This window comes from Sesamum indicum, linkage group LG6 (assembly GCF_026168435.1).
Source record: "Sesamum indicum cultivar Baizhima isolate 11 linkage group LG6, ASM2616843v1, whole genome shotgun sequence".
NCBI lineage: Eukaryota > Viridiplantae > Streptophyta > Magnoliopsida > Lamiales > Pedaliaceae > Sesamum > Sesamum indicum.
In genome coordinates, this window is record NC_142662.1 from 19,923,904 (window position 1) to 19,947,487 (window position 23,584).

General features: G+C 34.4%; 5 protein-coding genes across 6 annotated transcripts; 2 read left to right on the forward strand and 3 right to left on the reverse strand.

Moving 5' to 3' along the window:
* Positions 1-1,938: 1,938 nt before the first annotated feature.
* On the forward strand, positions 1,939-2,737 carry LOC105164223 (late embryogenesis abundant protein At1g64065). The gene has a single exon (XM_011082835.3). The coding sequence runs from the start codon at positions 2,032-2,034 to the stop codon at positions 2,680-2,682; it is 651 nt and encodes a 216-aa protein (XP_011081137.1). The 5' UTR covers positions 1,939-2,031; the 3' UTR covers positions 2,683-2,737.
* A 1,629-nt stretch (positions 2,738-4,366) lies between these two features.
* Positions 4,367-5,552, forward strand: LOC105164048 (late embryogenesis abundant protein At1g64065). Its single transcript, XM_011082596.3, has one exon. It carries the CDS (start codon positions 4,552-4,554, stop codon positions 5,227-5,229), a length of 678 nt encoding a protein of 225 aa, XP_011080898.1. The 5' UTR covers positions 4,367-4,551; the 3' UTR covers positions 5,230-5,552.
* Positions 5,553-10,363: 4,811 nt separating this feature from the next.
* LOC105164222 (putative membrane-associated kinase regulator 2) lies at positions 10,364-12,187 on the reverse strand. The gene is made up of 2 exons (XM_020694274.2): positions 10,871-12,187; positions 10,364-10,745 (listed from the first exon to the last, which is right to left on the reverse strand). The coding sequence occupies exons 1-2, from the start codon at positions 12,090-12,092 to the stop codon at positions 10,618-10,620; spliced, it is 1,350 nt and encodes a 449-aa protein (XP_020549933.2). The 5' UTR covers positions 12,093-12,187; the 3' UTR covers positions 10,364-10,617.
* Positions 12,188-14,554: 2,367 nt separating this feature from the next.
* Positions 14,555-18,478, reverse strand: LOC105164046 (Metal-dependent phosphohydrolase). Of its 2 annotated transcripts, none has more exons than XM_088881796.1 (7): positions 18,152-18,478; positions 17,570-17,600; positions 16,812-16,830; positions 16,217-16,314; positions 15,523-15,621; positions 15,097-15,269; positions 14,555-14,874 (listed from the first exon to the last, which is right to left on the reverse strand). In XM_088881796.1, exons 1-7 carry the CDS (start codon positions 18,314-18,316, stop codon positions 14,797-14,799), a joined length of 663 nt encoding a protein of 220 aa, XP_088737922.1. In that variant the 5' UTR covers positions 18,317-18,478; the 3' UTR covers positions 14,555-14,796. The 2 variants fall into 2 exon arrangements, with proteins under 2 accessions (XP_088737922.1, XP_011080896.3); XM_011082594.3 differs by having other exon boundaries at positions 14,555-14,883; positions 18,152-18,476.
* Positions 18,479-19,583: 1,105 nt separating this feature from the next.
* On the reverse strand, positions 19,584-21,678 carry LOC105164045 (glycosyl hydrolase 5 family protein-like). Its single transcript, XM_011082593.2, has 3 exons — positions 20,968-21,678; positions 20,240-20,831; positions 19,584-20,076 (listed from the first exon to the last, which is right to left on the reverse strand). Exons 1-3 carry the CDS (start codon positions 21,547-21,549, stop codon positions 19,643-19,645), a joined length of 1,608 nt encoding a protein of 535 aa, XP_011080895.1. The 5' UTR covers positions 21,550-21,678; the 3' UTR covers positions 19,584-19,642.
* Between the last annotated feature and the right edge of the window lie 1,906 nt (positions 21,679-23,584).

Sequence of the window (23,584 nt, forward strand, 5' to 3'; positions counted from 1 at the left end):
ATCGAGGCACGCTGTTCCAGCATGTATATAATAAATAATACATTACGTTTTAAAATATATTATGAATACATTATATATTTCTAAAAAAGAAAGAAAGAAAGCAACAACCAGAAAAAAAAAATCAACTTAGGGGTATTATTAGCATAACAATAAAGTTGGTGTTCTGCTGTCATAACCGCTGTTTGTGAGTGGGTAGTAATGGGCCTAATATATTATTGTAGCCCAGTAGAAGATTTTAGCTACTCCTGACAGCCCACTGGGCCTTGGATTTCCATTACCACTGCAGGGGTTAAATTGTCTGAATGAATGCATTCATTTCCCACATTGTAATATAATTTACTTCAAAATTCACATAATTAGGATGAAGTGATTCAAATTCGAGCAGCTCCATAAATTCTTCACCAATTTTGAAGAACTTTCCTACTTACGAAAAACAATACACATGTTTAATTAGCTAAATTGAGCTTGAATTTACTGTAGCTGAGCCCAATATCAATAATAGAGGCCCAATTTCATGGGATTACAAATTCTTCCATCCCACCATGGCTGGGTTAAATCTCTCCTCAACCTTTCTGTCCGAAGTTTTGAGTAGAAAATGGGAAAATTGTGGGCCGGATTCAATTGGGTCGAATATGAATTAATTATATAATAAGTGCAATACATTTGTTATAATATAAAAAAAATATAATTTATTTAAGCAATCAAAATTTTCAAAAGTAAGAACAATGTAATAATTACTTTCACTAATTATCATAGTAATATAAAAGCAATTTTGTTCAAATATTTATTTAAAGTGGGTAAATGATACATATTCTATTTGTTTAAGGACTTAAATGTGACATAATGTATAGTTGAAGTGAACAAATTAAGTTCACTTAACCCCAAAAATAGCAGAAATTTTCTTATTTAAAAATTTATTTGTCAAAATATTATAACATTTCATGTAAAAGTAATACACATAAGAGAGAGAAAAAAAAAATAACGAAATGGTTCTTGAATACATATTATATATATTGTCAACAATTAAAGAAGCCAAAAATATATCTTAGATGAAAATGAAACTATTGAATTCTTGGACCCTTCTTCTTCTACAACTGATGCTGCGTCTCAATAAATAAATAATGATAATAGTAATAATAATAAACATAAACATGGAAGAAAACGTAAACAGTACTAAAAGCGTAATGAATGAAAAGGAATAATAAAAGTGGAAAATTGAAAAGTCGTCAACGACTATAGTGATGCCAAGGAACGCGACACTTGATTGAGACCAGCTTTACGTGTGACTAATTAATTTTGAACATTAAAGAATCATGCATTTTATTAAATATCTTGATAGTAATATACTCCAGAATTAACCTTTTCCTCCTTGTTTTGATGGTTTTTTAATTTAATTAGCTGCCGGCATTGCCACTTGCTCAACTCATCCTCTATCTCCAATTCCACACACATCATCATCACATTTCTTCCACACACTTCCCTACCTACTTATTAATTATATATGTAGCTTAAGTTTTGGAAATAAGTACCCTTCTCCTTGCCAAAACTACAATAAAAACTTGATCATTCATTTTAATTTTTTATTCCAAATCATATTGCATCTTTTAAATATTAAATATATTAAATGATGTAATCTTTGATAAATGATTAGGAATGCTGTATTTTGTGAGAAATGACGCTTGACATTTCAGAAACCAGTCTTGTATTATCATCAGAATTAATTTTAGTTGTTCTAGGTACTATCCATGAAATACTGTCACTGTTTTAATATTTTCAAATTTGGAAAAAATTAGTGAAAAACACCAAAAGGGCAAAACAAACAAACAAAAAACAAGAATCTAAAAGGGTCAAACATAGAGAAAATAAAAATAGGGATGGTAGGGAGTGTGATATGAGGGAAGGGGAAAGAGTTTTCTAAGACATGTCTTGTGGGGGAGGGGAAGGAGTTTTTAAAAGACATGTGCTCTCTCTCTTAATACATACCATATATATATATATATCCGCAATTTCCCAAGCTAATAAACAAAGGAGATGGAGGAAGAAAGCCGTCTAAATCCACTAAAACCAGCAAGAAAATACCACACGTCCAACGAAACATTCGCGACGGACGAACTGATCAAGAATCCGTCGCCAAAACCCCAGACCCGTAGCAGCAAATGCTTGGTTTACATTCTCCTCGCCCTCGTCCTGCAAAGCATAGCCCTCCTAATATTCGGGCTCGTCGTGCTGAGAATCAAGACTCCCACTCTTCAGTTATCAGCCGTCGCTGTAAAAGACCTCCACAACGAACCCACGTCGCTAAATGTGACTTTTGTCGCTGAAGTTCGCCTGCACAACATGAACTTCGGCCGCTTCAAGTTCCGCGGCGGAAACACGACTTTCTTCTACGAGAAGGCGACGATTGGGGTGACGGGCATTTACGACGGACAAGTGGGCAGTCGAGAAAAGAGAGAAATGAATGTGAGCGTTAAGGTGATGGCGTCTGATCGTCAGCTGTCGGAGAATTCCATGGATTTTAGCAGAGATATCGATTTGGGTTTGATCAAACTGAGGAGTTTCGCCATGTTGAAAGGCGAAGTGCGTGTGGTGAAGATCATAAATCGGCATACAACTGCTGTTATGGATTGTAACATGGCTTTGAATTTGACGAGCCAAGCAATTCAGGATTTGTTGTGTCAATGAATAATGTAATCGTTTCATGATTTTAACAAGTTTTTTGTTAATTAGTAGCTCTTAATTAGTTTATTTTCGGGGATGTTTATATATATACTCATATACATTTCCGTTTCTGTAGAATGAATTTCTTGATTGTTGTGTACCTTTATATAGTTTATAGTTGGGCAAACATTATTTTCGGTCTCATATTTCAGGATTTGCACACTTCAGGAGTGGAAATCCTAACTTAGATCCGAATATATTAAATTTGAACTAATAACATTATAAATGTAATATACTTATCGTATCACATTTATTCTATGATTGATTTAGTTCGATTAAATTTAATTCGAGCAATTTTTTTTTCTTTTTGAGGTATTAGTTATGTAATTCTCATTAATATTTTTTTAAGTTACAAAACTCTCATTTCTAGTTTTTTGTTTTATTAGTATTTTTATGGAAACGGTCACGTGCCCTTTAACTTTTTGGCCTTTTAAATAATATTAGCAGAATTGATGAAAGACCTAAAAGTGAGATCCGTATTTTATAATTTCATAAGAAAATGAAACAAAAAGTGTATTTTGTGTATTTTGTGACCTTTACAAGAGTAATTATTGATACACTAGTAATCTAAGGTGTATTTTGATGAAATAATTTAGAATTTGAGGGTGATGACTTAGAAGAGTTTAGAATTGGTACCATTATGTTTATTTTGTGTTTTGAAGTGTTTTGTTTTGTATTTTGGAGATAGAGCGAGAAAAATAAAGATAAATAAGTATGTGTTGGAGATAGAATGTATATTTGGATTTATTTTTAGAGGTAATTTAAAATTCTTTAAAATAAGTGGTGTATGTTTGTTGTTGGAATTTGAGAGAAAAAAGTCACTATTTATTATCAAATTGTGTCTCTTTTATATATAAATATTGTATGTTTAATATTATCTCTTTCTTTGTTAAATTATGTTTCTTTTGTATTATATTCATAATTATAGATTTTTGGAAAACCCATTGATAAGAAGCAGGTGAGAGAGAAATAATATGTGACATCAGCCCAGAATGCTTCTTGAATTATTATTACCATATTTGACTCAGCAATTCCCACTTTCTCACTTGTCTTCTTTCATTTCCACACTTATGTTCCCTAGAATAGATTGCCGGATGCATTAGATCCCTTTCCCACCTATCTATACTTTTGTAGTTCGGATTAAATTTGAACTACTTAATATTCACGTACGAGTTAAGTATATGGTATTTTTTGTTAAAGTATCTCGGATCGATTATCAATCCAAAAAATTCAATGAATTATGGGACACTGGTTCAACCGTCGATCCAACCATGATCGAATCGATAATGTAATATATATGTAATAAATAATTATAAAAAAATAACCTTAATAATTAAATAATATAAATATACTTAAAAATTTTGTCTTTTAAATGTTTTCCTCTTTACAATTAGTATTTTTAATAATATATGCTTTCAATTAAGTAACATAAAATAGATATATAATAACCTAATACAACAAATATAATAATAAAAATATAAGAAATTCAAATAATAAAAGTCAAGGCACATTTTGGGTGTGGCTAAGAATTAAGAAATGAGAATTGAAGCCAAAAGAGACCAAAAATAGTTTTCCATGACTTATTTTGTACGTTAAGGTGTGATATCAATATATATCATCCCAGGAATAATGGAAGCTGCATTACTACCCTAAGTCCCAAGTCAATGTCTCTACGCGTCTAGAAGTTGTGCGACTTCAGACATTAACCCATGACCCCAACGCCACCCCCCACCCCCAAATCCCACCCCCTGACGATTCATTATCCTCTAAATTATATAAACAAAAGAAAGAACATATACTCAGAATTCTTCATTAACGAATGATCAGTCAGCCATGGCGGAGAAGAAAGAGCAAGTGAAGCCTCTCGCTCCCGCCGCCTACCGCATCAACATACACGACGACCACGCCGCTTCCGTTCCCTTGGAATTCGGCACGCGCCGCCATCGCAAATGCATCAGGTGCTGCGGCTGCTCAGCCGCTGTGCTACTGATTCTAGCCGTGATGATTATAATACTCATGTTCACGGTGTTCCATGTCAAGGATCCGGATATGAAGATGAACTCCGTGAAGGTTGACGGGCTGTCTCTACTCTACAGCAACAATACGGGCTTTCACCCGGGCCTGAACCTGACATTCGTGGCGGATGTTTCCATCAAAAACCCGAATGTGGCGTCGTTCAAGTTCGACAACACGACGACGTTCGTGTTCTACGACGGGGCTGTTGTGGGAGAGGTGAAGAGCCCGGCGGGACAGGCCCGGGCCCGGAGGACTCTTCGGATGAACGTGACGATTGATGTTGCGGTGGAGAAGGTGGTGGGAGTGGGGCGATTTAAGAGTGATTTTGAGGCAGGGATTTTTCCTGTGAGTACGTATACGAGGATTAGTGGGAAGGTGAGGATTACAGATATGATTAAGAGAAGTGTTGTTGTGAAAATGAACTGCACTATGAATGTGAATATGAGCAGTCAGGGCGTTGAAGATAGGAATTGCAGGAGACGAGTTTCTTTATAGTTCACGCTACCGCTCCGCTGTCAATTTATTCAAATTTGATTTGGGTAAGAATTTTTTATTTTGGTTTTGGGTATTGTTTAGACAGAGAAATTGTGAAGAAAGAATGCATTTAATTATCAAGAATTGCGTTGAGGAACTATAATAAGGTTCCAAATCTTAGAATTTACATGTCTTGTAGATTTCCTGATATGAATAGTTGTGATTAGTTTGGGGGATTGGGAGTCTTTACACCTCATAAAGATAATCCACAAATTAGTATCAAAGAATGTATATATGCATATGTTGTTGACTTGGATTTTAATGTTTTCATCTTTTTCTTTAAATCTTACAAATAAGTGGTGGAATAAGGGTTGGAAAACTAAATTAGAGTAACTGTCCTATAATAGGGGTGAGTGCAGGCTAATCCTTGTAAGTTAAGGAAATGGCCTGCCCTGGAGTTCCCAGGATCATACCTACCATACTTATGGTGTACTATGGATTGGTTTGAGTAGAATCAACCAGAATATATTTGATTATGTAATTTTATCATTTTGGCATGTTTGCTTTCTAGGATTGCGAAATAATTTTATAATTTTTTGACATTTCGTGATTTTGATATTTTTTTTGTGTCAGGATTAAATCATGTGCCCCTTGCGATTTTGACATTTTTATCCTTTATCTTTCTAAGGTTTGCAAAAAAATTCTATAACTTTTTGACATTTCGCAATTTTGGTCTTTCCTGTGTCAGATTTTGAAAACTTGCCAAAATAAATAATGTGTTATGTCATTTTTTTTGTTTAATTTTTCGTCCATCTTAGCAAAAGTGAACCAATTAAAAAGAGAACTCCAATTTTAAATGAATCACGTGAGGTTTATATGATTTATTCTGATAACTTTTCAAAATTCGACATTGCAAGGACCATATGTAAAAAAATTACAGGTATTTTACAATTCTAAAAAAATAAAGAAAATTAAAATATCAAAATTACATGACTAAAAATATGTTTAAGCCAGTCTTGATGCTTTGTACCAAATTAGAAGAATTAAAAGGGCCCTTATTCTTCCATGGAAGTGGGCCACTGATTTGGGCCATGGAAAGGAATCTTGTAATAGTTTAGGGCCTGACCCAATGAGATGTCACTGTTAAATGTTTGACTATGATGATAGTTTGGTTGGCTTAGTAGTAAAATTGCATCAAGCACCGACAAAATATTGGTCCAACAGTAAACGAATTGGCTGTTAAGATGAATTTTTGTTTATAAAGAAGGTTCAATACATTAGATTCATATTTGTTAGAAGAAGTTTAACTCTTTCGTACCCCGTTCGCCTCCATTTTAAGACATAAAAAAACGAAGTTGAAAATCCTTACTTTAAGAAAGATTTCAAAAATCCATTTTTCATGATCATCCTCATGGGGATTTCTTTGAATCTCGTCCCAAGATCAATATGGGGACCAAATTCCCTAATTATTATACATTAAAGACAACTAAAAAAGGATAGTTGGTATTAATATGTAATAATATTAAGGGTTGGGTAGCATGCAAGCATTCACATTTGACAATGAAATCCTAACAAGTTCATGAATCTGGTCCTAACCCCCCCATATTTCTACTCCATTTATATATGTGGTCTTCATTTTTGTTTTCTTTTGTGTTTTCCCTTTATTTTTGGCTCCAATGTGTTTTGTTGAGTCTTTTCAGAATAAGATCAATATCAGGTTAAGACTTTTCAAAATTAAATTTATGTTATATTTGATATTTTTTTTATATGTATCTAATTAAAAATGATAGAACGTGTGAAATCGTCTAATTACGTAATGCATATCATTTCGAGTACAACATCTACAGAACCAAGCTATCAATTAATTTCAAATGTGTTTAACAAATCATTATTTGTGAATGTTAGGATCAGAACATGCTACAAATATATATCCTACAAATATAAATAATTTCAAGAAAATCTTGAAGGAACCTGTTTTTTAGTACAATGGGAGCAATGGAGACACTTAGGTTTGAACTCATGATCCGAGTGGTTTTAGTTCAACTAATTAGAGCATAACTTTTATCTTATTATTTACTAATAGGGTAGGGGTATGAGTAGCTGCGCAGCTACTCCTCCATGCTCATAAAAAAGCTAACCCTAGTGGGCATTATTACATTTAAAATTAAAGACCTTATCTTTCTCAAACAATTATTAATTAATAGAATTACGACGAACAATCAATTAACGGTCCGCTCATTTATTACGAGACGCTTTTGTCTTTATTTAGCTTTAGTACGTTTTCGTATCTTTCACATTTTTCTTTTATATATATATAAAATACGTAGTTGATTATATTATTTGGAGCCATTTTAACTAAACTTATAAGCTTCTAAAAATAACTTATAAAATATTAACAAATTTATATATACATACAATATGTTCCATAATTTGATCTATTTACAAAAATCACTCTTGTATTTTGCATAATTACAGAAACCACCACCGACATCCAAAAAATAAGGGTCGTTTGTGTAAAAATATTGATGTTTTTGGGGAGCGCATGTGTAATTTTTCAAAAGATATGGGTGATTGTATAAATGATACTGACATTTCTAGTGAGATTTGTATAATTTTTCAAAAAGCATAACTAATTTGTATAAATATGTGATAAATCAGGAGATGTAGATATAATTACATAACATTTAATCTGAATAAATCTTTTCTAATATAGAAAAGTGGAATGGAATGACGGCTCACATGGTACTAAAAGAATGTCTTATTTTGAAAATAAAAGTAGTGAATTAATGTGAAGCAGAGGAGGATTTAATACTAGTAACTAACACTACTTCCACACATAAGACATGTGAGTGTAAATTGGATTGTTGCAATTAGGCATTTGGAGAGGATGAATAGACCTCCGTCACCAAACACCAGCTAATGATTTCACATGTCTATGGGTTAATTTAATGTAATTCTCCTCAGTCTGACAAAACATGTTTAAGATAAGATTCTTATTAATATTCCCAATTGAGAGCCCATTTAAGTGTAAGAATTTCGAGTAATTTTATAATCGTACAATGGAAAGCAAAGTGTTTAGTGATAACTAATGTGGAAATTATGTAAAAATTTCTACATCTTGTCATACATAATTTAATTGTTTGCTATTGTAATTCCTTACATCCCGAAGCCCTTTAATTATTGTCCAACTAACACAAATTTGAATGTCAATCAAGACAGATATTTATTGAGTCTATTAATAAGGACAGATCACTTTCAATCCGTCAAATTCTTATAATGTAATAACTATATTGGTGTGTAGTATGCAAGTATTCTTATAAACTATTTATAGTATTGATGGCATGCTCTAAGTAAAGCTATTTGAATTTGATGGGGATTATTTAGTAACCACCCCCCCCCCCCTAAAAGACCTATTTGCCCATTAAAAGGGCTAAAAATAGGGCAGGAGAAGACAAATTTAATCTGGCCACCCACCATTATGGACCAGAGTTATACTTATACCCTGTTTGGTAGCATCAAAATCAACGTCCTCATCTCCAATCACTTACTTACTGCACTCCCCCGTAATCAAAAAGCAACTTAGAGATGAGAGCGACATAAATGCCAAACCAAAAAGAAAAAACACCTCATGGCTTTTAGTTTCCGCCGTGTTTGGTTACAGCACTTCAATACACACTATTCGGACCCTCTCTCTTATCCCTTTGATCCAGACAACTTACAGATTCACTTGATTCTCATGGAAAGATTTGAAAAGTGATTTCAACTTATTGAAAAATATAATTTAAATTTAGAGTCGAAAAATTTTAAATTCTTTCAATTTAAGATGACCCGAATAAATACCATATAATTTATTATTAAGAATTTAAACTCCAGATTTTGAAATTCATCTATCCAAACGCAGCCTAGAATAATAATGCGCTGTTCAATAATCAGAAAATAAGTTCAGTCACACCTAAATCAATAAATAAGCTCAATGGCTTGTTTCAAAATGAAGACAGGGCAAAGTCCCTCCGGTTATCCATTTCCATTACCAAACAATTCCGGCAGCTCTGCCCACAACACTTTATTGTCCATAATCTCGTTCTTTGACACAACATATTTATGCTGAAAAGAAAGTCGGAAAGAAGGGGTAAAAACGCTACTGTTTGCGAGTGCGTGTCTCCGCTTTTCCCCACCCCGCCTGAGATTTCAACAGTAAAAACGCCATTTCACCGCCATCACCTTTTCCTTTTTCTCTCCCTTTATCTCCCGTTCATACTCATTTATTCCGAGGGCGAGGATTGATATGACGAATTGTACGGCAATGTTTTCCATCTTACTCAAACACTTCCTTCTTCAACTCTTTATTTAATCAAATTTAGGGATAATTACACTCTCATCCCCTAAAGTTTGGTATAATTATACATAAATTTCTTGTAATTTAAAAAATTACATTTAACATCATTAAAATTTACTTCCGTATAAAAATAAATCCCTCCGTCAATCAAAATTACCGAATTTGTTGATATTAACAAAAAAATAGAAAAACCTTATTACTCACTTATTATAAGTGAAATAAATCTTTTTATGATCAAATTACCCTCATACGTCTTTTCACGCGTTAATACATATGAGGCACGGTTAAGGGTATTTTAATTCGAAAAAAAATTATTTGACTTCCAATAAGTCAATCGAAGATAAATTGATATTCATTCACCTTTTTTGTTAATATCAGTAAATTCAATTAATTTTGGCCAACAGGGAATTTATTTGTTAGATAAAAGTAAACTTCAGGAGTGTTAAATGTAATTTCTCAAACTACAGAAAATTTATGTGTAATTACATCAAATTTCAGGAGAAGAGTGTATAATTATCACTAAAATTTATTTAAATTCAAAGAATAGCTTCTTATTTGCTTTAAAAATTTAATAAATTCTTTATAATCACATCTAAATATTTTATAAATCATAACACCATCTTCTTCGCATGCATGAATTTATAAAATATTAGAAATAAGTTTAGCTAATCCACCTCAAGTCGACGAGGCTAAAGTCCCAAGATATTCATTTTACGGGAAAATTCGACGTGGTTTATATTAATTTGTAGCGACATGAGCGGCGAATGATTAAAGAAACAGAAGAGGATGATATGGGGGGGTGAATGAAATAGAAGTTAGTTTAAAAAGAAGGAAGGAGAGGAGTAATAATTCATCACTCATTCCAAATCCACAATGCCCAAATCAAACCAACATAACTCAAAAGGACCATACCCCATAAGTTGCTTTTCTCCCTACCTATTTCTACCACTTTGACCTACACTACCGCTACCACTACTTTCTACTTTATTTTTTACATATATATATATATTATAATAATAATACAACAAAATAATATATATATATATATACTTACAATAATTATATCTATCCACCTACATCTTGGGCTCCTTAATCTTAGCATCCCCGGAATACGATGATGTTGAAGCTTTTGCAATAATCAGGGATTTCTCATAGGATGGATCACTCACTGAACGCCATAGGATTGAAGAAGATTCTACGTCTGGGATTTTGTAAAGAGGTTTATGTTAATTATGATTAATCAAATAAATCATTCATTCATAATGTCATTAATTCAAGAAATGTTTTTGAAATTCAAGAAAATAGAGAGTGAGGACAAAAATATACCTCTGGAGGCATTGAATGATTTCTTGCAGTGCAGAATGGCGCCTTGGATCCCATCCTGCAGCTGCAACAGCGAGTCGTCACGGCGGTTTGAGGTCGTCTTTCCAGGAGGGGACGCCGCCACGGCGGCGGGCGCGGACCGGCTTTTGCCCAGGCGCTTGCGCACCACTTTTAGCCCTGCCTGCAGATTGTTCGTCCCTTGTTTTACTGGAGTCTTGATGACATTGCTAGTCGCCGCCTCGGCCGAACTCTCTACTCCTTTCTCCCCCGCCGTACACGGCGGCGCTGCACAGCCCTTGGAACCTCCGCCGGGGAAGCTTAAGTGCCCGGAGAACTTCAGCTTCGAGACGCGAATGTAGAAAGGTTTGACCATTTTGAGGTACTTTTGCACCACTTCTTTGGCCAGCTTTTTCTCGTCGGAAGCGGCGGTTGTGTCTGAATCTTGAGCGCTGTGTTTGAGCCCTTTGCCGCCGGGGTTTTCTTTGGAGCTGGAATCTCTTGTGAACAAAGACACAAGCGGCACTTCCTCAACTTTAAACTTCACAGCTAAAAGCTTACCACGCACTTTCCCCTGATTCTCTTTCTCACCAATGCTCGGAGCGGCGGAAACTTGGGCAGTAGCCACCTCGTTCTTGTCAGCCTTTTCAAGACTAACTCCGTTGGCGGGTTTTGATTTCTTGAGCTTGAGCAAAAGCACACGAAATTTCGTCGCTGATTTCAGTAGAAAAACAGGGATTTTGGAGTTCTCCTCCGACCCATTCAACAAAATGCTTGAAGGCTCAATGGAGACCAAATTCCCCTTAAAAAAGAGCTCGTCTGAAGGCGAAAGCGTCACGTTTTCATCTGTACTCGTGACTGCAAATTTCAGCTCTCCTTCTTCTTCTTCATCATCGTCATTTTCCTGCACTGATATTTCGTCGGCGTCAGACCCACTTTCAGTTTCGTCTTCATTTTCCGTTTTCTGGGCTTTCCGCTTGGTTTCTGCTAAGTGTTCCTCCTCGGCGTCGCTTTCTTGTTCAGGAAGGGTGAATTCCAGGTCGAAGTAAGGCCCATCTTCGCCGTCAGAAGAGTAAGGGCAGGCGGCAGCAGAGGCGGAGGCAAGGACAGTCTTGGTGGTGGGGCGTGCATTGGGGGTGGACTCTGCAGTACTGAAGACGCCGGTGGTAGCTCCAGCAGCAGCGCCGCCACTGGAGCGCCAATACTTGAGTAAACTGAAGGCTTCCATGGTTGGGAGAGCCAGTATAGTTAGACGAAGTTCTTGCTCTGGAGAGATATATACTGGAGAGAGAGAGAGAGAGAGAGAGTGAGGGGGGGGGGGGGGGGGGATTTAAGGTAGTAGGAAGTGGGTAATGGAGGGAGACAACAGTGTGAGTGAAAGATAGTTTGCAGAGGGCTCTATTGTAGTAAAAGTAAAAACTACAGTTTGCCGAAATCCATGAGAAGGTTTTTTCTTCAAATCTATGAGAAGAGGTTAAAAGATATAACTCATTTTTTTTTTTAATCTATAGCGATAAATTATTTTAATTAAAATAATTTAATTATAATAATAATTATTATTACTAAATATTAATAATTAATAAAAATAATTATAACAATCATAAACAATATTAAATAAATGAAATTTAAACATAACCAACATTATGTGCATCAAACAAAACTAAAAGATATGATCTTTTGCCACAGTAATAATGTAATATATTACTAATAAAGGAGTTCATCATATCATCAATTACTCAAAATTTAAATATTAATTTCATTTTCACTAGGCTTAGTTAAGTGATAATAAATGCAATTATATTTTTTGTTTTATTTTGTCATTGGATTTTTCCTCGACTTGGCATAGGTTGCACATGTAAATTACATTTCTTTCTTTTTCTTTTTTTTTGAATGTACAAGGCGAAAACTTTTTACGGGTCACACTTAATATTTTGAAATTTTGATGGGATTCGATGCATTAATATCATATTTGTCTTTTGTGAATGATACAACATGCAAATACAAAAAATTGTGACCCTCATTTTATTATTATCATTATTTATTTCTTCAGATTAAATTATTAAAATGCATAAATAAAAAATTAACTAATTAAAAAATATATTACATTACAGTATAATTGACATTTATTCTAGAAAAAAAACCAAATATTCAGTAAATAAAATAACACTCATAATATATTCATTAAATATGTTATTAAAATAAAATCAACCCTTGTTGGACTATGGCAGGCAACTTATTTTGTTTATTTTTTATTTTTTTCGGGGTGGGGAGAGGGATAAATAAAAGCTTCATCATTTGATAGAAGATGGGAAAACATCAGAGTCATAAAAGAGGAGACTGGAAGTGGTATTGGCAAATAAGAGAAATTTCAACCTTTCTTGTTTGGTTAAAACCGCAACTAACTCTTCCAAGATTTATAAAGTCCATCACAACTCAAGTCTTTGATATTTCTGAAATTTGTATTCCATTTTTATTTCATTTCGTATATATATATATATATACATATTCTGTGTATAATTTTTTTTAAATAAAATTAATAATATAATTTTTATACATAATGAGTATATAAGATGAAATAAAAAGTTCAACACAAATTTGTAATGAAAAATTTAATCCGTACTCCAACTTGTGAAATGCATAAAATACAAATCTCCGATGCACATTGACTCCATTCCGATTGAAGCGTTGATTTCTTACCCGGGTTCGACAGATACTACATTCGGCGTGCAATACATTTATATAGTTAAATTGTTAACATATATTCCCACATTTTTTAAAATAAAAAAAAATGATATATAATAGACAATACACAAATATATGGATAATTGAGGTTTCTTTACACCAAAGCTGACTTGGTAAAAACATGAATGTTATGTACTTTTACAACCAAGGAAAAGAGTGAAAGGTGAGAAGTGAGAAGTGGGGGTTGGTTTGTATATTTGTGTGTGTATGTATATGTATGTGATGGGGCAGTATAGTCATGTGATGTTGCAGTGTGTCAGTAGTGAGTCAGTAGCTGCTGAAACGTAACGTATCACTCCATCTTCATTTATTATTGTTATTATTATTACAACATACATACATATATACATACATAGACATATAATGCACGAATGTGGCAAGAGAGCGACAATCCTTTCATTATGACCCTTTTTCAGATTATCCAAACAGTGTGTGTATATATATTATATATAGATTGAATTGAATACTCATAATAATACAAAAAGAAAGAGGAAAAGATTGATGAGAGCTTTTGGTCTCATCACTCTTTTTCAAACCATAACTTTCTTTTCCATCCTTTTTCTCAAAGTTATGCATATTTTCTGTTGATTGGACTCCCATGTTTCAGGTTTTTCTTTCTTTCCTTTTTTCCTTTATTTTCTGGATTGAGCTGTATTTTGAGAAAGATAAAATAAACTAAATTTCAGATGTCTATACAGTTCTTTTTCAAGAAAGATGGATGTAATTTAAAATTTACCATTTACATGTATGAACACGATTGGCATCCACAGCCGGTGAAAATTTTCAATGGACTGAATGAATTGTGTTGAGTTGATTGTAGAATAACCTATTGTTATCCCCACAGCTATATTTCATTCTTTTCGGGCATCAAGATGATCTGAAAAACAAAGTGCACAAATTGGTTGAGGGATGCACTTGATGTGTTTGCAGTCGTATGCTACTAGTATGTTTCTTTTCACCGCTATTATTGCAACTTAATAGTTGAGAAATATAAGTAGACAAGCAACTCAGTCATTTGGTTCGAATTAGATTACAACAAACATATCTAGTTTACAAGCACCAATTCTTCCATAAAGTTTCAAGTTTGATATTCCATTTTCAGGGTTGATGATGCGTATCTCGTTACTTTCTGCATTTTCGCTAGAATGAAATGCTGACATTGGAAGAGGGGGAAAAGGGAAGTACCTTCTTCAAGCCCTCCCGTCCCATTCTTCATAGAACTCTTCCAGGAACTCCTCCATGAATTTATGCCTTCTTTCCGCCCTTCTCTGACCAGCCTGACATGAGTTCGTCTCAAAACCCGTTTGTTTACACAAATATTGTATTCTTAAAGGTCAAATTCGTGTCAATGTTTAACATATGCTTTGTAATTTAACAAAAGGGAGAACAAGGTGCTGTAGCAATGCAGTAGGAGAATGCATATGCCTCAATCTTGAACCATCATGGTTGGGAAGAAAGGGCTCATTCTCCAACTTATAAGTACGACGAACCTTGGATTTCATTAATTTCTTCAACTTGAGAAGCTTCTCATGGAAATGATTCACGGTTGTCTGCTCATCTTTATTCATGTAGTTTTCCTTGGACAAATCTGATCGAGGTTTAATGTTGGGATCATGGAGCACCCTGTTCCTGCTTCCGCCGAAGGTAAAGCAACGAGCAATTCCTGTGAACAACTCTATCAGCATGATAACTATGGAGATCAACTAGACGTAAGGATCTAACTGTAACTAGGCATTTCAATTCTCATATTATTTCGGAATAAGATCAGCAAAAGAACAAAGAACATATCCACAACTGCATATTTTCAGGTGCGGGCGGTTATGGTTATGCCCATTTGCTTGTACAAAAACTTTCTTCCACATCCACCCCCTTTCCATCTTCCAATTTTGCACGTATCGACTAATGGTAATAATTACCTATAGCACCAATTGCATCAAGACGATCAGCATCTTGCACCACTCCAAATTCTGGATAATGTGTACCCGGCTTAAGCCCCCCAACTTCCTCTTTGAAACCTGAAAATTACAAAGCAGATTTGATTGTCTTGGCCAGGATAAACAGATAAACTGATTCATGCCATCACTAACATCGATGGTAAAGAAAATTCTTGATTTTTTGCATGGAACAAAAGCATGAACTGGTTTTGAAGAAGCAAAAAATGTCATCATGATATCTAATTATCAACAATGGAAATGCCACAAGCATAATAAATTACATGATTGAAAATGATAGCAACCAGTTCAGGAAGAATAGATGAAACAATAATGTTCAGTTCAGTGTGATGTATGTTTGTAGATGCAAATTGCTGCATGTCGATTGGAAAACTTACTCCTCCCTCTGTCCAACCAGTGAATGATCCTTAATTTCTAGTTTTACAATTCAGTTAGACTTCTAATGTATGGTTTGCAACTGAATTTAAGAACATGAAAAGATATCCTTCAATTTCCTGGACTCGACCAATCAAATGTATAAGGTGAGCTCTCATGCCTCCTACGCTAGAAGCAAAGGGAATGCAGAGGTTAAAAGGTCTAGCAAAATTAAAGTCAAATGTTACGCCAAATAGACATTCCTACACGTAACAATACCAGAAACTGCTTCAAGGAAGCCTACCCATTCCCTTTATGATGTTTAATATCCTCGTCTTGATATCGTCATCTACTCCTTGCTTTACAAGAAAGTCCTCAACAATCTTCCCTTCCGATGGATCTCTAGATATCACAAGATTGAAGAGGGAAAAAGATTAAAGAGGGGCCAGAGAGAGTAAAAGTGAATTACAGAGATATACTGCACGGAATTAAGTACCATTTTACAAAATTAGGAACATGCAAAGAAATTAATCTGGAAAGGATCAGCTAATACTTGGACTATTCACAATTTCAACTGTAAGCTTTCTATTTATAACTAAAAGGGAAGAAAGATATCTGGTACTTGAGTAACATGACTGAGCATTTTAGCTATGATATAATTCCATCAAATGCATAAAATTAAGTGATACATAATCTAAGTGTGTGGAGAATTGCAAGTTCTACACTTTGAACCAAGGATTTTTGTGATTCAATACACAATCGTTTCTTGACGGCTTTTTCTTCAAGAAAAAGCCACAAAAAGAGTTGCTTTTTATAGTTTCACATTATTATATAATTAAGATAGACAGAGTAGGACAAGAAGGAGGTCACTTAACAAGAACAAGAAGAATAACACCCACCTCATATATTTATAGTCCCCTGCAATTAAGCATCCAATAAAATACCATCAGTACATCAAAGATAATAACATTACAATCATACACTCCCACATATAATACCAAGAAGTATAGCGACAAAGGAAAATTTTGTTTAACGCAATTATGTAGAACATAAGTAGGGACTGAGCCATATTACCAGAAAATCCTTGATCAGGTGGTTGGGTATGAATGAATGTTTTAGGACAGCGCAAATACAAATAGTTGTTGGGAAAACATAGACACAAACCGTTAAATCAAACCCATTATAAACACACAGGCATTCAGATTGTAGAGTATGAGCTTGAGAAATGAGCTATGAGGAGAGCACCAAATGAGGTTGACTGGTCCAAATATCTGCAACAGAGCGCAAACACGTCCATAGAGAAAGCCCTGAATTTCTCGTCATTGTCTCAGGCTATCCTATGATACCAACCTCAGTTTTCTGAAGGCAAAGCCATTAGCACTAAAACTGACTACCAAATTGGTGTACTAGGCACATTGTCACTCTCTCAAAGAGTATAGCAGGACAGGAAACAAATGATACAGTATTTTAACAAGAATAGAATCATCAGAAAAGAAAAAAAGTCAAAGAGTAACTTAGTCCAGGGAAAGTGAGCCATTACTTTATCTTGCTAAGCCAACAAGAAACGAAAGGAAAACAATACCATGGTACTATTTTACATTGTTATTCATTGTTTGAGGCGTAATCAATAAGAGTTAAAGGAATAAAGCAGAATTACCTATGTCATGTAGAAGGGCAGCTAACTCCACCTGAAGAGGAAGAAGATCAAAATTCAACTTATAGACTCAGCTCAGACATGCTTGAAATGCAGGAGTCATATTTTACAATATGAAGATCGTCACAATACAACTTAAACCCCAATAAAATATTGCAAGTCGCATAAGCAAGCTACTTAATCACCTTTACATGTCTATCAACTAGGATTCATGAAAAATAAAACTGCTTAACACATTGAAAAGCTTTATTTACATGCTAGAACTAAACGAAAACAAAATGTGAACAATGCAGCAGTAAACACCGAATACAGAAATAATTCTTCGCCAATAGCATGCGCAAAACATAATAATTACTGGATAAATCACAACAATGAAATTAAGACAGCAACGTAGAAAAGCAGAAATTAACATCGAAAACAGGACAACTGCCTCTGCTAGTTCAATGTCTGCCATATTTATGCATCAAAATATACTCCCTCTATGAAAAATCACATTTTGAATTCATATATGCATTTATAATTAATCACACACAATGTTAAGATCAAATACAAATTGTGGCAGAATTAGGGGGATAATTGTCGTACAATGAGCATGGAATCGGGAGAAGTAGAAAGACCCTCTTCACGGGCAAGGGAAAGAGCGAGGTCCCGCACTCTAAAGGCGTGCGCAGCATCGTGGGACGCATCGTTGCCTTTCATGGCTGATTCCACCAATTTCTCCGCTTTTAGTATTATCTCACTCTTTCCCATTTTTCTCCTCGCTGTTCTTCCTCAAAGGTTCCTCTCTCAGTTGCTGCCGGATGAGTATTCGCCTGAGCGGCGAGCGGCTGCTGATCAGTTGGTCAGTGGTGGCGGCCGCTGTGAAACTTGTCCTGATTCTTGGATTAGATATTTCCCATTTTATGATATAGGGAAAAAAAATTTAAATAACTTTTCTAAATCTTTACAAAGCACGTTACTTTTTTTTTCCTCCATTTTTTAAATAAATTCCCTTGATATTTCAGTTAAAATTTAAAAGTTGATTGGGAAGTTACGCACATAACCCTCAATTGGACTAAATTTCATTATTTTATATATTGAAGGACTAAATCAATAAAAGACATACGTATATGATTAAAATTAATACTGAATAAAGTGAAAGGACTAAAAAAAATATTTTTTTTACTTTAAAGATATTAAATATAATATTTTCAAATTACAAATATTTTATGTATAATTATACTAAATTTTATATATATAATACATTTTAAATATATTATAATTGTCATATAATTAATTCATGTATAATTAGATGGAGTGAGGGTTGAAATTTAGCATGGCAACCTCAAGGGAGAACTCTGTCCCATGGTGTAAATACACAATAAATGCTGACTACAGGACATATGTATGTATGTATGTATGTGGATGTCAAAATGTGGACAGCATTGTCTGAAATTACCCATTCCCACGTCTATAATAATATATAACATATATGATTACACGTTAACAATAATTGAATGAGTGTGAGATCATACATATTTATATGAAATGCACTTCTGCATGACAACACAAATTAATGCCATCTCATTTTCTGTGCACAAAATGCATTACACATTTAATTATAAATTCGTTGAAATTTTTTATGCATTTCATCGAATTACCTCACGTATATGTATATAGTCTTTGTTACTTTATTAATAAATTTTTTGTAATAGAATATAATTTATCTGGTATTTTACTCAAAACATGTATACCAATTATATAAATGATATATATGATACATATTAAATAAAATAAAAAATTCAAATTGGCTAGCATAAATTAAATTAGCTGCAAAGTCATTGCATTGGGCATTGAGACGGTGGGCATCTTCTACCATATTTTGGTGTCATTAATTAATACGTATTTTTTTAAAAAATTAATAATTATAATTAAATTAATCTATAATTTGAAAATATGCTCGACCCAATACTCATATGGACCGAATATTGATATTAATATCAAAATGAGATAGAAGATCTTTCACCGTTGTTAACGGTTCTTATAAATTAATTTCTTCCATTACCAACATCTTATATTGTATAAATACAATTGTTGTCATACATTTGCCGGAACAAGCTTAAACCATTGTACTTCCGGATTATCATCACAAGTAGGAAAATCAACAAGATTGTCTCCGACACAGAGACATTTCTTGGTCACAAGTGTGGAGTTTGAAGCACTCCTTTCCAAGCACAAATACTTCCCTTCTCCATCTTGTGCACCCAAGTGAAGGCCAGAGCTCGACACATGCTTCCACTTGCTCCCATTGCTCGAGCAATCATCGGAAACACCGGCAACCTTGCCGTCTCCTGCCACCCCCAGGCACTGTGGACTGCCAGCCACCTTGATCGTGCCACCATCTTGGTGTTGATCCCAATGGCTCGCGGTTTTGCAGTTGGCTAAGACAATGTTAGTCTTGCCAATACGCACACATTGGCCGCTTTGCGGATGGAACATTATGTAGTAGGTCGGGCGATTAGTCTTCGGCTCTGAATGACGTAGCAATGTTAAGAATTCGTGAGATTATCTTGAGTTAATTAATAGTTTCACGAATGTATTGTAAAGTTACTTTGTATAACTAAGTGAGAGCAATCAATTACATAACAAGTACGCTTTAGAATGAAAAATAAACTTTATAGTAAGAATTATTACCTTGATTGAGTTGTCTTATAAGTTGCAATCTGTCTAGAAAAGCAGGATTCCTAGGACGATCCCAGTTAAGGTCATTGACTCCATAAACTTCTTCCAGATTAACTGTCCCCTCTCTGAGCATGTAGCTGCCTTGAAAAGTCCATAATGCCCAATCAATATCTGTCTCCGCCACAACTGCCAACAAGCAACTTATGTACCTATTGTCTGCCTCATTTGCACCTCTTTGGTCAATACCAAACTCACTCAGAAAAAGAGGAAAAGGGTTGTCGCCTGTTGTCAAGAAAACATAATTGTCTCGTGCTGTTTTGGCTGCAGCACCACATAGGTGGTTTGTCTCAGCGGCCCATTTGTCAGCAGGGGTGCCAAATGAATACCAATGTGCTTCGTAGACTAATTTGTTTTTCAGATTCACTCCCAATGGCTTTGCCTTCAAGAAACCAAGGTTGGTGTCGTAGGATAGCCCTGAGACGATGACGAGACAATCAGGATTTTCTTGGTGGACCGTCTTAGCTCCCTCTTGCATGTATTTATACCAGTCGGCCTCGTTCTGCCGGTCACCACGCAGTTCATTTCTAAGGCTCATACCTATTACCTACAAAATCAAGTTGTTCAAAGTCATGTAATTAGTTCAATTTGATCAAATATGATTTATATCTAAAATTTTCCATACAAGCCCCACAAATACACGCAAACAAACATATATGTATGTATATATACATAAGACTCACCACGGAATTACCCTTATACGTCCCTGCAACAGCAGCCAGGCCCTGGAGCCATTCCGTGGGATCAAACTCAGCATCGCCAAAGAACCCGTTGCCATCTGCGCCGCTACAACACCACTTCGGCTGGCTGACATGGTTATCTAGCACCACCATGACTTTATTCTTCCCAAGCTCATTAACCACAGCCTTGTGAACTTCCACCACATTCATGTTCAAGAACTGAGGGTTGTTCTTCATAATGCCTGCTTTTGCGTCTTTCAGGCCATATTTATCCAGGGATTCCGAAACCGTAAGCTTGCTGTAATCAGTCCTGGTGAACATAAACGTAGCCCATGTGAATCTCACGCAGTTGAAGCCCGTCGCAACTATCTGCCTTGCTATACAGCTCACGGGCTTCTTTTCCAGGCCTTCCACAATCATCGGCTGCAGGTGCGAAACCCAATTCACACAGGCTAACTTTACTCTTTTTCCAGACGCCTGATCGACTATCCATCTGGAATTTGTCGACAGGGTGCGTGAATCACAAAATGCAGCAATTTGCAGTAGAAATAACAGGAAAATGGCTTCAGTTCTTCTGCCTGCCATTTTTTCTAGCAAAGGGAGTTTACTTCTTTTCGAGTGTGATTGTCTTAGGTCTCATATATATATATATATAGGTAACATGTCCAAGACTTAGTAAATCTAGGAGCCTGTTAGAATCTTATCGAGCTTCATTTTATTCTTACCTTATACCAATTACAAGACAAGTGTAGTAAGATGGATTGCTTGGACAAAAATGTCATGAGGAAATAGCCTCGTTATTGTTCTTTTCTGTTAGAATGTATCGGTATGAACTGCTCAAATTCACGAATATAATTAAGTACAAGTTTTAGAAGGGGAGAAAATTGCTGCAAATGCACAATCAATGTGCAATTTTATATGTATAAAGGGTCGAATGAGGAGATGTTAATGGCAAAACGTTAACGTCATTCTTGTGAAAGCTCTGAAATGATTCCCGGGAGTTGGATCTGTATTTGTCAACTGTAATTAAATGAGTACTATAAAAGATACATGTTTCATTTATTGTGCTAATTAGTTTGACAACGTTGGCAGCAGTAAATGCACAAGAGCTTTGATTGAATTTTAAGGCTATTTTCTGGTAGGGATGCGCACCTCTTTTTTCTTTTTCTTTTTTTTTTATCATATTAATTCAATAAATTACAATAACTCACATAAAACGAGATAAATATCCACACATGTAATGAAACCCAAATTTTTGACCTCGAACTGTTCATGGGATAGGATATATATCAATAGTTTAACGGTTAAACTAAAACATCATTTGTAGAAATGTTTGCTTTGGGAACATGTAAGTAGTCCTACAGAAGAATGCAAAGCATTCTCGAGGAATTTCATTAGTTGGATCTTGAATTTGAGTGGAAAATAATGATGAGCGATTTCTTCTTTTTGGGTAAATGAGGAAAATAAGAGTTGTATGGATGAATGTGAGCATCATTGAGATTTATAATAATTCTGTAAATTGTAGAAATTTTCATAATTCTCATAATCAGTGTTTTGTTAGAATGGGAAGTCCAAATGACATCAATTTTCAGTGATTTCACATTTCCTCTTTGATTTCTTGGTTCATGCATGCACTAGAATAAAATTTAATTTTTTTTACCTATATTTTAAGCGCGTCATCGTGGTAAACAATAATTGTTAACCAAGATTAAATAAAATTTATACAATTTAGTTTATTCATCATGTCAAAAATAAAAGTTATGATAAATGTTTTAACCACATTTGTAAAATCCACAGCCCATAAGTTTATGTGGTTGTAGTCAATAATTTTTTAACAATGCAATTAGCTATGATTAAATATTACATTTCGTAAAATGATGTTTAAATATGATAATACGAGTAATTAATGGTAAGAAAATCAAAATGCTTCTTGAATGAATATGTATATCAATGCTGAAAGGTAAAAATAATGAAATAAATCAATTAAAAGCTGGAGGTATAGGATAGTTGGATAGATGAAGAATTCTGGGTTAATTATCGGTATAGCATGATTCATTTTTTATGTGGAAGTTCTAATAGCTGATCATAGCTACATTATATAATATTAGTGTACGGTAATGTCTTATCTCATATGCATAGACTATAAAAGGAAAAATTATAATTTTATTTCGATAAGTATAAAAGGTTGGTAATTTTAATTTTGTATAAATCTATTTTAACAGTCTTGTCCTGTAATTTAAAAAAAAATTACATATTGAGGATAAAAGTAACCAAAATTTGCTAAAATAGCCAAAAAGATGCACCGAATGAAGCTAGTCACTTGAGCTTTCTCAACCATGTTAGCAAATTCCTACCATTTTTATCTTTAATGTGTGAAATTTTTTAAATTACAGAATAAAATTGCTAAAATGAATTCGTATAGACTAAAACAGTATTTAGTCGTACTTACAAAATTAAAATTATAACATTCCTGCTATAATAATATATAGCGTAAATTTCATAACACCCCTTCAAGTTTAGCTAAAACTCCTTGTGTAAAAAAAATTATAAAAAAACCCCATGTTTTTTATAAAATATAGCAAAAAATTCCCTCTTTGTTAGAAATTAACTGAGAGTGTGT

Coding starts and splice junctions, on each gene's coding strand:
- LOC105164223 (XM_011082835.3), top strand. CDS start 2,032: ATGGAGGAAGAAAGCCGTCTAAATCCACTAAAACCAGCAAGAAAATAC.
- LOC105164046 (XM_011082594.3), bottom strand. CDS start 18,316: ATGGGAAAGAGTGAGATAATACTAAAAGCGGAGAAATTGGTGGAATCA. Junction 17,601..18,151: donor CTCCCGATTCCATGCTCATT/GTACGACAATTA, acceptor CTTCCTCTTCAG/GTGGAGTTAGCTGCCCTTCT. Junction 15,622..16,216: donor AAACATCATAAAGGGAATGG/GTAGGCTTCCTT, acceptor TGTAATTTTCAG/GTTTCAAAGAGGAAGTTGGG.
- LOC105164048 (XM_011082596.3), top strand. CDS start 4,552: ATGGCGGAGAAGAAAGAGCAAGTGAAGCCTCTCGCTCCCGCCGCCTAC.
- LOC105164222 (XM_020694274.2), bottom strand. CDS start 12,092: ATGGAAGCCTTCAGTTTACTCAAGTATTGGCGCTCCAGTGGCGGCGCT. Junction 10,746..10,870: donor ATCATTCAATGCCTCCAGAG/GTATATTTTTGT, acceptor ACAAAATCCCAG/ACGTAGAATCTTCTTCAATC.
- LOC105164045 (XM_011082593.2), bottom strand. CDS start 21,549: ATGGCAGGCAGAAGAACTGAAGCCATTTTCCTGTTATTTCTACTGCAA. Junction 20,832..20,967: donor CGTATAAGGGTAATTCCGTG/GTGAGTCTTATG, acceptor TTGATTTTGTAG/GTAATAGGTATGAGCCTTAG. Junction 20,077..20,239: donor TATAAGACAACTCAATCAAG/GTAATAATTCTT, acceptor TACGTCATTCAG/AGCCGAAGACTAATCGCCCG.